Source organism: Opisthocomus hoazin, chromosome 2, assembly GCF_030867145.1.
Source record: "Opisthocomus hoazin isolate bOpiHoa1 chromosome 2, bOpiHoa1.hap1, whole genome shotgun sequence".
In the NCBI taxonomy this organism is placed as follows: Eukaryota; Metazoa; Chordata; class Aves; order Opisthocomiformes; family Opisthocomidae; genus Opisthocomus; species Opisthocomus hoazin.
In genome coordinates, this window is record NC_134415.1 from 52147938 (window position 1) to 52164877 (window position 16940).

Below are 16940 nucleotides of genomic sequence, written 5' to 3' on the forward strand. Positions count from 1 at the left end.
ATGAGGTAAATATGGTTTGATAAAGTGTAAATATGGTTTGACAAAGTGTAAGCTACAGAAACCACAGAGCTTCTTCGCAGGTTTTGAGGGGTCTTAGTCTTAAAAAAAAAAAAAAAAAAAAAAAAAAGGCCAAAAATAAAACTCATATGACTGCTTCTGGACACCTTTTCTGCAATTTTAGTTTCTCTGTACTAATTTCCAGTTCTAATAAGGAATCGTAAATCATTTCAGATAAACCATCCTACGATGTATTTCATAAAGATATTATGCAGTATTTATCTAAAATAGTCTTTCTGCAGCAACACTGACCAACAGCAATGCTGAGAATGCATGCATGGTGTGGATGAAAGAAAGAACATCTAAAACTGTTTAATCCAATCTTTATCTCAATGTTATGAAATGTCAGTATAAAATATTTTTCAGGAATTTATAAGCCAGCTGGTGTTATTAACATGTGACTACTACATGGGCTATCAATTTATACAAGCCAGTCTCTAATTCTTGAAATTACTTTAAGCCAAAGTCATTACTGCCTAATTAGAGCCCACAAGAAACAAACTGATGCGCCAGGGAAGTTCCATAGTGTTGCATACACAATTGCGTATTATATACTGTTGCCGATAAAAGGACATTAGTGCTTGGTTAGTCAGGCTTTTACAAAATGCTTTTGTAGTTGCCTTTAAGGGCTAGTAGTTTATTGGCAGTTGTTTCATCCATGGATCACTAGATTCTTACTCAGATCCAAGACTGCAGATTTTTCCCTTGTTCTTTCCTATACGTTTCACAGGAGGACTATGAGTTCATGATGAAGATCTGGTTTGTGAGGGAAAGACCTGATTTTTGCTGAAAATGCGCTGAATCCAAAGTCATTTAGCTATGAAATTTTGTTTAAAAACCAAATTCCTGGAATACAAATTACATACTAATATTTCAAGGTCCGTAATTTATTTTTCTAATATTTGACTTCAACATTCTCTTCAGTTTCACTTACAGGGAAAAGGTCATGATTGGAATTTTTTTTCCAATCTGGGACTATTAGGAGAAATACTACATCCAGTATTTGGCTTAAAAAAACCCTAATCTGTTTAGTTGGGATGTTTTTCAAAAGGACTTAATTTCTGTCACTTTTAGCACACAGTTTTGTTTTGGTTTTTTCACTGTGTGTAAAACTAAAGGTATCTGGAAAAATGCTGCTGCAATTTAATTTATACTACATGGAAGAGAAGCTGGATTTGAGATTTTTGTAAAGTGCTTTGTAATCTATTAAACAGATACGGTCTGTATGTTAATACAGTATTTGAGATCTGAAACCCAAGTGGCAAGAGATAGCTTAACAACAATAGCTTAGGCAAGCAAATTGCTTGTCATCATTTGCTTTTCTGTAACCAGGTCGCCCCCCTTCTCTCCTCTATCCCCGCGCAATTTCTCCAGAAAGCTGTATTTTGTGTTAACGTGGGTGTGTCTGGATTGCACCTCCTCAAGAGAAAAACCTCTCCTCCCTCCCCCGAGAGGCGGGAGTGTGTGGTTGGGGTGCGGATCGTGCCATCAGTCCCCCATTTTTCTCTTCAAGGCCGTTAGCGACTCCCCTTTCCTCCCCCCGTGACGAGTTTTTCCTCACGGGCACCCATCTCCCCAAAGGGGAATCGCAGAGCATCTCCCTCCAGCACCCCGGGGGCAGACCTGCGTGTTCCAGGCCCCCGCTGGTTCTCCTCCGCCTCCTGCTGCTGCGGGGCACGGGCCGCCTCAGCCGTTGGGCTCGCGCGCCGCCGCAGCGCCCGCCCGGCAGCCACCCCCTCCGGGCCCCGCCCCTTTCTAATAGCAGCGGGGGGGGAAGGAAGGGACCCGGGCTGGCGGAGGGATAACCGGCAGCGGCACGCAACCCGCGCGGAGGGATTCGCACGCTGGATCCGCTTGTCGGCGTGGGAGGGAGAGCGCGATGCGGCGCGGCCGGGCTGGTTGAGGCGAGGTGGCCGTTATTTGGGAGACGGGAGGGGGAAGCGGAGCCGGTGCCGCGGGAGCCTGCGGGAGTAGCAGAGCGGCGGGCGAAAAGCTGGAGCCGGGCGTTGGGGCTGAGGAGCGGGTCGGGGGGCTGCGGGGGGCGGGAAGGCGCCGGGGCGCTGAGGGGAGCGGCCAGCGCGGGGGAAGGGCGAGGCTGTGGGGCAAGGCGGCGTATGCCCGTCCTGTCCCCATGCTGTGTCGTAGTTTAGTGGAAAAAGGAAGGGGTTAGAAAAGGGAAGTGATTTAAAATAGCCTCCCATCCCTGCCGGGGGCTGGTTCCCTCTCTGTGGACTGCCTGTGCCGTTGGGTGGGGGGGGGGGGCGGGGAGGGCAGAGGGATTCTCTTGTGTGCAGAAGCAGCCTGGGGGGATTAGCTGTTGAGGGGAGGACTCTGTCCCTCATTGCCTCCCCTCGTCTGGATTGGTTTTTTTTTTTTTTGAGGGGAAGGGGCCAGGATGAGCTTGCGGAGTTTTGTTGGAATTCCTCCTTCCTTTCTGAGGAGCTGCCGCTGCTGAAGCAGATTTTTCCTTCCTTTCTTTTTTTGTCTGATGCAGAATCACAGTAGCTAGGCAGCCTCCCTCTTTTCTTTCCTTCCTTCCTTCTACCCCTTCGATATGTAGGAAGGGAGAGACATCAGCGGAAAGGCTGAAATACGCGTATATGGACTCTCAAATGTATTTTTTCCTGGAGGAGGAAGATAAATCCCAGTTGCCAGTGCACTGACTTTTTTGTTGCCTTTGCATTGCTTGGTAAAAATGGGGTTCGCTTACTCCAGCTAAATTCGTGGAGCATTTCAGAGAGTGGCTACAGTGAAGGACTTCATATTTTTTGCATCAGAGGAGCTGTATTGATGTTAACCGTTTTTTTGTAAAATGGAGAACGAAATATTCACACCCCTTTTGGAGCAGTTCATGTCTAGCCCTCTTGTCACCTGGGTAAGCATTCATTTTTTCCTCACGCATTATTCATTTATTTCCTCATTGTTTGAAGGTAAATGCCTTGAGGCAGAGAATGAGGTGGAGTTAGTGTCATGGTGGTGGTGATTATGTTTTAGGTTAAGACATTTGGACCATTAGCTGGAGGAAATGGGACCAACCTGGAAGAGTATGTGGCGCTAGTGGATGGCGTGTTTCTGAACGAAGTCATGCTGCAAATGTAAGTATGTGCCAGTTGTGCCTTGGGTTTATTTTTTGCTATTGTCTTGTTTCTCTTGTATATTTTGTTTTCTTATGAAAACTTTTCCCCCCCATATTGACCTTGGTAAATGTATTTCTTTTATACTTGAAGTGGTCTTGTGGTCAGTTAAGAGGGGGCTTTGGAGCATAGCAGATACTCTTTCCAGTTTAATGTCCAAGTGATGTATTTGCAGGATGCATAGTGTAATACAGGCTGAATAATGATACATACAACTTCCTGGAAAACTGGATGACTGTAAATAGCTTCCCAGGTTTCCACCGAGAAGCATAAAGGTTCATTCTACTATAAGTCATGCTCATAAACAGTATTTTGAATAAATTTGCTTGGCTAATAAGGTTTTAATACATCTCTTAATTCGTGTGACATACAACTTAATGATTGTATGCGAGTCACATAATGTTTACTGAGCAAATGGACCATCCTTTAACTCCTTCCGCTTTATTTTTTACAGTTCCAGATTAAACAGCAGCTGTGCAGTAAAGCTGAAATTTTAATTGAGAATAGAGAATGTTTTCTAGCTATGAACCACTGAAGAAACATTTTTACATGGTTTTATAAATTGTTTATTGAAAACTCTGTTAGAAAAATTTCTTTATAACTATAGTGGCATTTTGTTAATCATAGCTTTGACTGGAATATTGCCCACTACTGTAATAGTGGAGAGTAACACTTTTGTCAAGTGTCTAGTGGTATAATCATAAAAATGTTACTAGTGGAAAAAATTTCTGCATACATTTTTTTTGATATGTTAAGTCTTTACAGAGAAATACATCTTTGGTTTGTACAGGTATGAAAAAATGTAGGCTTATGGATGGCTGGATAGTTACATCAGTGCATGAGCAGCTTGTGTTGACAGCTGTGCGTCAGGAACACTGCTTAGTGATGGGCATCCTTTTACTCTGTTTATAGTTTTTACTCATATTTAGTACTTTAAAAGCTTTTGCTCTTGGTATTCAGCTTGTAATCTATGTAAAAAGATCTACGTGTTACGACATTTAAGTTTGAATTCGCCTCCTCTGAAACCAGTATTTTCTTTGTCACCTACTTCTGTGCAGCTAAAATTGGAAATATTCACTTCTAATGCTGAGAAATATGGAAAACTTGGTGGAAGTGAACTTTTTGAAAAAAATCTTGAGTGTATTTCTGGCATATTTTAAGAAGAATTTTAAGCGATGCATTCACCAAAGTGTACTATTTTTATTTCACAATGTATCTATTTTTTTCTTGGACTACATATAAATTAAGTAGCTTGTCAATTATGACCATGCATTTAACATGTAGTGCTTCTATTGGGTAAAAGTTTTTGACAGCTGGAAGGCAAATTTAGTACTGGAACTGGAACAAGTTGATTTTGAAGAATATAACATTGCAATTAAACTTTCTCAGCAATTTTTTGTAATACTAGCAGTGTAAATTGACATCTGATCTATTATGTGGCATACATATATGTAAAATGAAAAGCTGCTGAGAGGGAATGTTCCCATGCTTAAGGCACTGTGCTTTGAATTTGGCTTTGACTTTGTGCATCTTTGACCCCGTACCATGTTTACTGTAGTTTACTTAGGAGGAGTTGTGTGTGGATGTATAAAAAAAATACACATGGGAAGTATGAATTTAAGATAATTTAGTAGTCAGAACGATTAAAAACTACCTTAAACTAGAGGTGTGTGTAAAAGGGCTGGCATACAAATAAAGTTCATTTTACAGATATGTAATTACCCTGGAAGGTGTTTTTTATTTAAAATACATTTTTGGGGGACTGAAATGTATTATGAGTGATTACTACTTAGAATTAATGTTTCCAGAACTGTACTCTTTGTTGTGGGGGGTGTGGTGTGTGTTAATTTGTTTTGGGTTTTTAGCCAGGAAGGAGGAGAAAAAATGTTTCATGTTTTGCAGGCAGGTGCTATCTCTGAAGTCACTGTGGAAACCTGTGTTAACTTCTACTCCTGTTTACTTTGAATATCCACCTACTAAACACATGCCTTCATTTGTAAAAGCGTTTAAAAGATGTAGCTCCAACTAATGATTAATAGAACTTATTTTCAGTATTTTCCACTTCTTAGTACTTCTGTTTTTTTCCTTTCAGTCTTAACTACCATATGTTGAGGAAATGTGGCAGAAAAATTTGTATAACGACTTCAAAAGCAAAATATTTTTCTTCAGAATGATGTTTTGGGGGGGGGGTGTTTTTTGTTTTTTGTGTTGGTTTTTTTTTTTTTTTTAGCTCTCGATGACTGACTTGAGAGCTAGAGATTCGTGGTTAGGAGCCATGGCACTATTAGAAGCTACAGAGAAATGTTCTTGCAGAAGTCACCAGGAGTGCCATTTGTAGAAATATGTGGAAAGCACTGCTAGAAGTTGGTGGTTTTTTTTGCATGAGTTGTGTTATATGGTGCTTACTTTTTCCTCTAGTTTTGAGGTATTTGAGGCTATTAATGTTTTAGTGTGACAAAACAGCTAGTGAGTACCTGTCACCTAAGGACTTTGTGATGTTGTGGTGGTGTAGGTCGGTTCCTATGGTTGGAAAGCCATTGCATCATTAAATGCTTTAAAGGGCATTAAAAGCATTAGCAAGTGGAGGCTGTTAGAGGTGTTGTGGTCCTGCTTTATTTATACTTTATTTTTGCCAAATGTTGAAAAAACAAAATGCTGTGACCATAAAAGTGAGTGTTAAGATTGGATTAGGCATGGTTTGTAAGCAGTTCCACAATCAAAAAAAGTGGCGTTGTTACTTAGAGGAGGTTTTTTTGTTCAGTTAAAAAAGAGTTGATTCTGCCCTCTATCAGCTACAAGTAAGAGTTTCTTAGTATGGCATTTGTTTGTGCTTGTCTAGACCAAATTTATTTTCAACAATTGTAATGATTCAGATAGAGTAGTTGCAGGATAATGGTGCTGAGATGGTTGGGTTTTATCAGCACTGAGTTTATTAGTTCCTCATCCATGAGAAGGAGTAATTTGTTGTATTCATTGTAAGTCTTTTGCTTTTTACTTTTTGGACATTTTAGTACACATGAGAACTACACAGATTCGGTTCAGTGTCCAGTTACATCTGAAAAGTTCTTCCTTTGCTGGAGATGCTACAGACCTTTTTAAGTTTTATTTTGTTTTTAATTAAGGAGAGTTTCAGTGTTATAATATTAGCTCCTAATTTGAGAGAATGTCTCTCATTTCCTGTTTAAATTTAGGTCCAGTTCTTCAGAAGTATTCGGTTACCTACCTTCTGCTAGGATCAGTCAGTATCTGATACTTCTGGATAGAAACCCATCTGTCTTTCTAAATCTGAGTCTTTATCTTTCTGTTCTTTGATACAAAAAGGGGTCATACTGCTTGGAAATAAATCAGAACGCGGGAGATCACTGCAGTGATGTTCTGCCATGGCAGAAAGGTGGAGGAACATACCAACAATACTTCCTACCTGTACTATACCTCTGTATCATAATACTTCTAACATTATGAACTGCTCATATACTTGAGTAGAATATGTTGCATATATTACTAAAATAAACAAAGCAATATAATTCAGTGGATTAGTCACCTGTTGCGCATCTAAGTGCAATTATTAGTAGTCTTAGAGATATTTTTCCAGAACCTAACACCTCATTTTTTTTTGAGTCTTAGTAGTGTGCTGTTTATATACTCTTTTGATTCAAAAAGATGAAAGTATTCTTACAGAAACACTGATTTTTCTAAGTGGTTTTTGAATTTTCATTTCTAAGTCTTGTTCTGTGATATTTGTTAATTGAATTCCAGTAGGATTGTGTAAGAAATGCTGAAAGTCTTGTGGTACAGACTGTGGTATGGACTGTGGTTCCTAAACTGGTAAGAGTCTTACTAGTTCATGTGAATAAAAAGACAGCTGTAAGTGATTATAAGATGGAGACTTTCATTACATTTAGCACCACCATTACTATTTGGTCAAGTAACAAAGACTTTAAACTGTATTTTAGTTCTAATGGTTTTATTTTACTGTGCTTTGTATTTGTGGAAACAGATCTGTTTTAAAGGAACTATTGGACAAATACTGCACACAGAATCGGTAACATGGAACCAAACTCTGAAGCTGATTTAATCCACTGTCTGGAGAACCTGCCTGCTTTCACCAGTGTTCCGTTCATAACTTTTGGCTTAATTGAACTTATTAATCGATACTATCCATACCAGTTGTTGCATCCAGACATGCTGAAAACTGCTTCAAAGGATGAAGTATTTTATTGTTCTCCTGGTTTTCTCTCTTCTGCTGTTTTCCCTCTGCTTTTCACTGACTGGATCCACATGGAGACCTTTGATGCCCATAGAATTTTCCAGGTGGACCAGCTGACTGTTGCCTTCCACCACTCTGGTGGCGTGTGCCTAGAATATATAGACTGCTTCACTGAGTCCTTTTCTGAGCTCTTAGTCTTAACTGTGCATGTTTTTCCAAACAGTTGGGCTTGCCAGCCCATACTTCTGGCTTGCCTATATCTTTCCCTGAAAACTGGACTACATCTGTAGTGCTTGAGCCAGCTGCCTGGCTCTGTGAAAGAGTGCAGGAACGTGCACTCCAATCCAATTAACTCTTTCTTTTGAAGAAGACCGTATAGCAAGAGGCAGCTTCAGCCAGGTTCTGGCTGGGTCGAGAAATGGAAAAACGTTTTTTGGAAAATTAAATTTGTGAGTTTGGCAGTAAAAATATGAGCACGTATTTTAGAAAAAAGTCAAATACTATGAAGTCTGCATCTTTCTCACTTTCTTGAAGCAAATGGATTTGATTCACTTTCCAGACATGCTCTGTCAGGCTTCCACACATGCAAGGTAGATGTCACTCTGGTAGTTTGTGAAAGTTATTGCTCATAAGAGTGGTTTCTGCAGCAGTAGGGCCTAGATTCTCCTTAAGGAAAGGTGAGTTTATAACACACACTTTTTTTTTGTAAAAAAAAAAAAAAGCAGCAAATTCTTCAATAAATGGTCCTGTAGAAAGTGCACCATGTCCAAGATTGTTGAAATTCAAACCTTAAAAAGGAAAAGGTAGTTCTTGTAGTGTGATGATTCATTTTAGGCTGGAATGCCTGCCTGCAGTGAGCTTTGAATTGGGCAAATGAGGTGAACATAGGCTGAAACCTGTGCTTCTGAGATGCTTGGGTTTTTGACAGGTAAAGAAAAGTGTGAGTTGAACATGGAATGCTTTAAGTGTTTGATCTTTGCTTATGCCTCTGTTTTACTAAGGTTTTTTTGCTTTTGTATCCTTTTCCACAGTTGATGTTCACTTTCCTTCATCCTGTCTGCTCTCATTTATTACCATGCAGTAAACTGTTCTGTGGTTCACTCTTGTTTCTTGCAGTATTTTGACGATTAGGAAGTAAATAATCTAATCTTCGTCTGCATACATACATCCGCTTCTTTGCTGTCTTCTTCATGTGCTGTCTTCTTTGTTTCTTTGACTCTGGCTACTCATTTCTTTTGGTAGTGTACTACTTATTCCAGCTTTAGTCTAGTCTAGTGACTGGCTCCGGGGGAATAAAAGGTTGTTTGAGAAACATTTCTTTGTATGCACAGGGGTGCTCTATTGAGTCTATCTGCATGTCCCATAAATAGCAGTCTTAGTTGGAGATCAAATCAAATTTTGTAATCAAAATAACTAATCAAACTTTGTAATCAAAATAACTTGTTTCATCATTGAAAATACTCTGGCAAGGAAACAGCGTGTATTCGCTATGGCTTTATAGTTTTCAGAGTGTTCTGCATTTCACTCACATTCTACGTGCTGTTTCAAAGCACACTACAAAAATGATGAAATAAACTTAGGAATAGCTTTCTAGGCCTATATTTTACATGTTTCGTTGTCAGGAAAGGTAGGTAAGAGTGTACTGACAAACTGTCTCCTATGACGTAGCTCAGTTAAGGCTGTTTATTATGTAGGGACATGTGTATACTACATTAAGACTACAGGGCAGAGATGCCTGAGCGAGGTGGTGGAGGAGATGGAGGCACAGAGCGCAGTGCAGCACTACTGAGCAGAGCTGCACTTGCACAAGGCAGAGTCTGGTATGGCTGACGTTGCAGGACCGTGTGAGGAACGCCACGAGTGTGACTTAGGGCCAGAGGAATACATCTCCTGATTTCACACTGGTGGCTGTGCTGTGTGCATTAATGGTTCAGGAGTAGTGGCCGAGTGGCTCATCTAAGCATCATTTGCAACATTGAGGCTGGGTGAGCTTTCCAGTTCGAGTTGCAGCTGGCTGTAATACTTCTGTTTGCAGTGCTGACTTTGCTCTTCACCTGCCTCTGCTTCTGTGCTGCCACTGTCCTAGCTCCCTGTGTTTTAAGGAAAGGAAATACACAACTTGTTTTGCTCTAATTTTTGTGCCAGATCTGTCACTTTGCCAAGGTGGCTGAGATGCCTTGAGCTGCCCTACAACATTGTCGTATTTCTTGGTAGTATAGCAGCAATAAATTCCAAAGTTTTAGGTTAGCTAAAAATATCTTACCTGGGCTGATCAGCTTGCATCTTTCATTGACAAGGCTGTATTTCTTCAGGTTCATTGGGTAGTTGGGGAAGCTCTACACCACAAACCTTTACAAAGTATTACTGTGCTCTGATCTTTCTTTTAAAAAGTAATCTAGTTAACTGACAAATTGGTTGCTAAATCAAGCACATCTTAATCCGATGTTAAATTTGAGAAGCTTACCTCCAGATTTTCCTCATTTGTTTCTTCTGTTAAGGAGGGGCTTTTTAGCTTTGTGTTCTTTCATATGTTCCTCTTATTTTTGGTTCCTCCTCTTTTTCTAAACTAAATACCAAATTGTTGCCTTCCTTGTCTTCATACTACATAGGGAGAAGTGGCACAGTAATTATTTAGGGATCAAGACACATTTTCAAAATGCTGCTTTGTTAGAGCACATGACCTCAGTGGTCAGAGGTTATTTGGTAATAACTGTGTGGGAAGCTGTGTTTGTTTGTTTGCTTTGTTTGAGTGCTGTATTTATGCCTTAAGATGCACCAAAGGGGCATAGCCTCTTAGGCAGTTGTTATTAAGCATTTATTTACAGAATGACTCCCCTTGATTTCGTTGTACTAACTGATGTTAAGGCATTGAATTGAAGCCAGGCTACTGCTTGACCCAAGCTTGGTTGGTGTGCTTTTCCATTGGCTTACTCTGAATAAAAAGCAAAAGTTATCTTATGTTCTATTTTTGGATTGGGAAATGGTAAGGGATGAACTGGTAAGTGGCTACTATTGTATTCCTGGGGGTTGAGTGAATCTTTGAATCTGTGTTGCACATTGATATATTCTTGAAAACTTGCGTCCTTTTCTGTAGTGATAGGAGATAAAGTCCTTTATTTTTTTATTTCAGAATTTTATCTTATTTTAAGCTGCAGGGAAATATTTGCTCTAGTTTTTTGTTTGTGTGATATTTTTGTTTTTATTAAAGAAGTCCTTGAGCAAAAAAACATCTAGTGTAATTTCCTAGTAACTTGGGAGTATACTTGCTGTATATTTAGAGTATTGTGTATGGCAGACAAAATACAGATTCTAGTTGATGTATGATAAGAGTGTAGACAAATGTCGTATGTACAAAGTGCTGGTTTACATCTTGGCAAGAATATTAATGTTCTAAGATTAAAAGAATGCACTTTTACAGGCCCTTGTATGTATGCTTATCTTGTAGCTTTGGGTAGTTAACAGGGGTAAGGTCCTTCGTGTACTGCTGTATTTATATCTAAATCAGGAGGGGATTGTACGTGTATTGATGTGCATGCAAAATCTGCAGTACATTTCAGTTAGTGTGCTGAAGCGATGAAGTTGCTCACATGGATAAAATTTTTGCAAGAAATCTGACTTACTCTCTTTGTCAGTCCCCTTATATCCAGGAGCTTTGCATTTGAATTTGTTGTATTATCTGGAATAATTTGTACAAAAGGCTCAGATGTGTTACTTGGTAGTCTAAAAATTGGTATGGGAAAAGATGAGGAAGTGTATTTTATTGGGGTTAATTTACTTATAGAAGGTTTATTGTACTTCATAAGAAAGGGAAATTCTGGAGTCATAGTGTTCTAACTAAAAGTATTTAATGAAGATCTATGTGGCACTTTCTACAACTTAAGATTTTTTCAGTCACTGAAACTGCAGTATTTGGGTAGCTGTCATGTCATCTCAGTAGACTGATCTCGCATCAGTATTTTCTGCTTTTTTCAATACTCAGTGCACTGAGATGTTTTACCTATCATCAGACTATTGTGAAGCTGAAGTGCTAACCAATTATTTTTTAGAATTTATTCTTTACTTTGAACTTTGCTGAAGCTATAAAACGAGTGAACATTTTTCCAAGTCTTCTAAAGGAGAAATTATTTTTGGTAGTGCTATGATTATCAAATAAAGCAAAGTACATACTGCTGTGGTGTTGGAAGTTAGAGTAGAAGAGAAAAACTTGTATATACAAACTTAGTAAGCTTTTAAGCGGCTTTTTTTTTTTAAGCTTAAATAAAGAAGACTGCATAAATGTGTGTTGATTTTAAATCCTGCATAAGTTGTTTTCCTTTATATTAATATTTTAAATATTTTAGAAAGCACGTTAGCTCCACGAATGTTATTGCTAAGGGCAGTAGGTGTTTATTTGCTTCTCTTCTGTAATTCTTGCTGCTTCCTATCTGTGATGACAACTTTCTGGCTCTATTCTGCTTCTTTTGTGACTGTTTCTGATGTTTCTTCCAAGCTACTACCTGTATGTTTGCAGAATTTTCCTTCCAAGGTAGACTGTAAAAACATTTTCTCACTTAATACCCCGTGATGTTTGGTATCAAGTCATGCTGCATCTTGTGATCCAGATCTGTGAGTGCTACATATGTAAAGCTCATCTTACTGTTGTCACAGGATAATTGCAGGTGTAAATGTTTTCAGTGTTTTAATGGTCAGTTTGAGTTTTCAGTTACTCTGTAAATTCGTATTGGACTGAATAGATCTTAAAATTTGAACTCGTTTGAGAAGTAAAAAAGTTTTGACCCTGAGAGGAAAAATAACACACGGTGCTTAAAGTAGAGATCAGAACTTCAGTATTCATTATCCTCAGTACTTTGTTTTTGTGCTATGTCCATCTTCTTTCTTGCTTGTCCTTTGTTTGCTGTATGCTCTAGCGTCCTGTGCTGCCTTTTTGTTTTATTTGCGTCTGGAAGGTGGTATAGTGCAAGTACTACAGCAATCTAATTCTGCTTTTTCAAATAGTATTTGCTACTAGGCCCTTTGCAAATAAAAAGTCAAACCAAACAAAAAACCTCACAAAAACCCAAAACAAGAAGACCCTTGTAAGATATTTAGATTTGTTGGAGTAGTAAAGTATGTTTGTCAGACTTCTGGTTCTCATTTGTTTGCTCAAAAAAAGTTTTGTTTGTCAAGTTGTTTCTTCTAGGAATTCTCAATTTAATACTCAGGGATGTTTATTTTGTGTGACAATGTTAAGTGTTCTGTAATGCTCTGAATCCTGTAGATTTTCCTTTCCATCACTGAAACTTTTTATTTTGGTGGAAGCCAGCTTACCTATTGCTAGCTGTGGAGCAGAGGCTGCTCCGCATTCTCATTGATTGTTGCGAGGAGCTCATCCAGGTTAGTCAGTGTAGTGAGTGGTGATTCACCATTTTCAATCTGGCAGAAAGCTTTTTCTTTTTGGACATAGTATCTTTTAATGTGATAGGAAAAGAGTACACCTGATAGTCAAGTTGAAACAGTAGTAGTAAAGTTGTTTCATACTATGTGGTGATAAAGACAGCTATTGCTCTGTAAGCTTGGAAGTTATGGGGTTTTGGGGGGTGTTTATTCAGTGATACAAGTGTGTATTTAGTAAATGATAGGTGAATGGTTGTATTTCCTCTCTTATTTCCTCCTACATGCATCTTCCTTATTACTATTAAGGAAAAGAGAAGGACAAAAAAAAGATTATCTGGGCTGCTCTGGACTCTGCCTTTTTTAATACCCTGGGAGGGAGAAGTTAAAGATCACTCACGATACCATTTGAATATACTGTGATTTTGTCTGGCTGTTTGCCCATTCAGATGTAAACCTGGGAGCGTATAGACGTGAGGGGATGTCTCTTCAGGCAAATAATACCACTAACAGCGGGACCGCCCAGTAGAGCAGTTGTTGGTCAGAGCAGCCCTGAGGTCGTGAGGTGCAACAGGTTCATATTGATGGAGAAAGAGGCAGAGTTACTTGGCATGAAGGCTTGTGGCACTGCTTCAGATTCTAGCACACTTCAGCCATGAGTAATTAGGCAGCTCCTCTGCTGTGAGCGCCAACAAGAGAGCTTAGGCACTGTGCAACTACCCTGTGAGTAGTTCAGCCTGGTCAGATGCTGCAGAGCTAAGGCAGGGAGTAGGAAAGCTGTCTGCATATGCTCAGTGTCTACTCATATGTTCTTGGCAGTGTTCCCTGTGATCCCCACCAGCCAGTTGATATGTTGCATGCCACTTGGTTGTGTTTTCTTTAAAGTAGGCATAGTGCTTCAGCCTCCTAATAGTTTATGATGTTGGACATAATCCTAGGAAATGGAGTTTTGTGCAAGGGCCAAAAGGTTTATGATGTTAGATCTACTTTTAAAACTCACTTTAGCATGAGTCAAAAAACCTTTGATACAACTGTTGAACTTCTGGCACATACAGTCAGTCTTTACTAAGTGCAGAATTAACAATGTGTCCTTAGTTTGAGATATTAGTATGCACCTTATTTTGTGGTAAAGGATATATCAGCATTTGTAATGATTACCTTTAGATGTTTGAGCAGATGTCTGCAGAACTACACAAACATTTTAACTGTGATTGCTGCTTGAACAGTATTGTCTCAAGGGTAGAAATACAGACGTTGTACAAGTAAGAGGTAGATTGTCGTAAATGTCTGCTAAAAAGACAAGTAAGGGTGGTTAGTATAAATCTCAACAAAGAAGAGTGATTAGTATAAATCTCAACATTTGCTTGCTTATTGCAAGTTAAGATTAAAGCATGCTTTTAGTTGATCCTGTGTAAGTGCACAAAGATACAATGGCTAAGCAGGATTCAAAAGTGAACACTTGAGCAACTCGAGAACATACATCCCTTGTGTCTTCAGCAAGTCACACTGCGGCTATCCAGCTGTAATAGTCATGTGTGCATTGTGTAGTATCACTGTACCATCACGTTGTTCAATATCATCAATACATTGCAACCTCAGGGCCTGCATGTCTTGCATGATGCTCTTCAAGAGGTGGAAGGGGTTTATTGTGGTCTATTTTTCAGATAAGAATGTACTGAGTTGGTTCTCTGTGCACTTCAACAGTGGGTAGTCTGTGTCATGAATTATTCTTTAGGGAAGTCATCTATTTAAATCCATTTCTATCCACACAGAAATCCTGATAAGCATGTGCCAGAGGTATAGAGAAAGAGTTACAATTTGTTTTCTTTATCTTTTTGATAGATTTAGCATGGAAATAACTCCTCGGCAGCAGAAATTGATCATACTGATAGATGCAGGAGGAGTTTGAAGTATGCCATCTTACACCAGCGTTTCTGGAACATGCATGATCGCAAGGTTCAGATACTCACAGTACTGTACTTCAGAATCTGTCCCATTCTTTGATACTGTAACTCTTACTAACTGACCCTTTGAGTATGATTGATGATTTTAAAAACTGATCAAACAGTACACTGCTGAAGGTCAGTGCTCCTCTTGTCCCATATGCAGAGGTGCTTCTGGTAACTTCATTGCCTCAGTGTACTGCTTTGTCTGTTGTTACCTCAAATGTTTAAAGCAAATTGGAGATTATCAGTTACTCTTCAGTGAAGGCCCTGGTTTTATTTCAACTTTCCCAGTAAAAAACACTGCTGTATTAAATTTCTTTGTAAAACGCATTCTGTGTGTGTTCATGACTGTCTTGCTGATAGTAAATAATGGAAATGCTGCTTTATTATTTGGAATCTATTTAAAAAATCTGATATCAGTACTTATTGAAATATTTGGCAGAGCTCAGGAGTGAGCCTTGGTATTCCATTTAAAGGGACTTAGCAGAAAATAAAACTTTACTAGGCAAGCAACATTTATGTGTAAAAGTGAATACTGTGCTACTGTAAGCTTAAATACAGATAGAGTAACAGTCAATACTTATTACCTTTTGAGATGTACACTTCTGTAGAATTTTTTCCAAAGTGCTTGTTTCAGCATTTCACTGTAGTTAACAAATACATTCAAACAAAGATATATTTAAAATGAGGGCGCATTGTAATACTAGACTTTATCATTAAGCACCATCAAGGAATAACAGATGGCAAGAGAGGACACAACTGGTTTGCAGTCTGCATAGCTTTAAGCATGAAGCCATTAAGGTATCACATTCCCCTTTCTGATAGATTTTGGTCAATGAAAAATTAAAGACAAGTAATCCCTGATTATATGAGGTCTCAATCTGTAATTCATGACACTGATAGTATTTCAGAATCACTGAAGTTCTTTCTGTAATCAGTAGTTTTAAACTAATCCATTATTGGCATAGATGCTCTTGTCTGTTTTTATTGCTATTGAAATTAATGTATCTTGTCATAAGTAGGTTGCTTTTAAATGTAAAATTGCTTAAGGGTATCTTTTACTGCTCTGCTTCCTATTGACTTCTAGACAGATTTGCCCTATTTTGCTAGGCTGTTTGCCACTGAAGCAGTTCAGTATCTCCACATAATAAAAGGAACAATTCAGAATTCAGAGCATGTATTGCCTTAAAAATGTTTGTAGTGTAACTATCACAGTAGCCGCTAGAGTCTTACATTTTTAGAAAACAGTTCTTTAAAAGCTGTCTTTTACAAAAGTCTATTTTAGAACCAATTTATTTTCAAAATTATTTCATTTGCATCTTATTGTGTTCCCAACAGCATGTTTATTTCAGTGGTATTGTACCAAATGTATTGTAATAAGCAGAATTGTTTAGTATTAATAAAAATTTAATTATTACAGAGATTTTTTTGGTCATAAAAATTAATTCATCATATGGATACAAGTAATTTATTAAGATCTGTAATAAGTTGCTAAAAAAGGTAATCTAAAGATGCATGCTCTTGAAAGCAATACAAATTTTGGCAACTTATGTGTAGAATTTTATCTTTCTGTATGAAAAATATTTGCACATTATGTTTCCTTTGTTTTGGTCGTTAGTTAATTCAAAATGCTTGATAAGAAAATCAGTGTGTCCATTCCTGGCTTGGACCAATCTGAGAAAATATAACTATACAAACAACATGTAATGGAAAACGTGTAGCTGACATCATGCTATGTTACTTCATTGAGAGGAATGAGTTAACACATCAATATTTAAGAAGATGAACTGTATTAACTAAATGAATATTATTTAAAATGGTGTTTTGTGCACTAAGGAGACTACTGAGCTTTAAAGATGGAGGCTTTGAGAGAATGAGGCATGGTTATCGGTATTGGGAGTGAGGGTGGGTTTATTTTTTTTAAAATAGTGAATTTGCTGCTGAAGGACCTAATCACAGTTCTTTTGGTAACTGCATGGTGCGCGAAGTGGTCTGTTGAGCCTGTTCTTGCCTGTTCAATACACTTCGCAAGTCAAAACTGACAGTTCAAACATAATCTGAAATCTAGAAGTCAATGGTTGAAGATTAGGGAACACTGGTAAATAAACACACTGAAGGATTTTTCTACAAAGTGGCCACTATTTAAATGTTTACATTTCAACATGTGGGTCATTTTAGTAGGTAGCCTATTAATATTCTGTGTTTACAAAGTATAATCATTTCATG

At 38.4% G+C, this 16940-nt stretch overlaps 1 protein-coding gene across 10 annotated transcripts in view; it reads left to right on the top strand.

Annotated features, from left to right (window-relative positions):
- Positions 1-1893: 1893 nt before the first annotated feature.
- CCDC88A (coiled-coil domain containing 88A) overlaps positions 1894-16940 on the top strand; it is an 83116-nt gene continuing 68069 nt past the window's right edge. For 4 of the 10 annotated variants that reach the window (XM_075413609.1, XM_075413610.1, XM_075413612.1 and 1 more), the window contains exons 1-2: positions 2317-2932; positions 3052-3152. In XM_075413609.1, the coding sequence (XP_075269724.1) occupies positions 2870-2932; positions 3052-3152 (164 nt within the window). In that variant the 5' untranslated portion in view covers positions 2317-2869. Of the gene's footprint in view, positions 1967-2150; positions 2933-3051; positions 3153-16940 lie in introns of those variants that run through there. The other 6 variants (XM_075413604.1, XM_075413608.1, XM_075413606.1 and 3 more) reach the window with 4 other exon arrangements.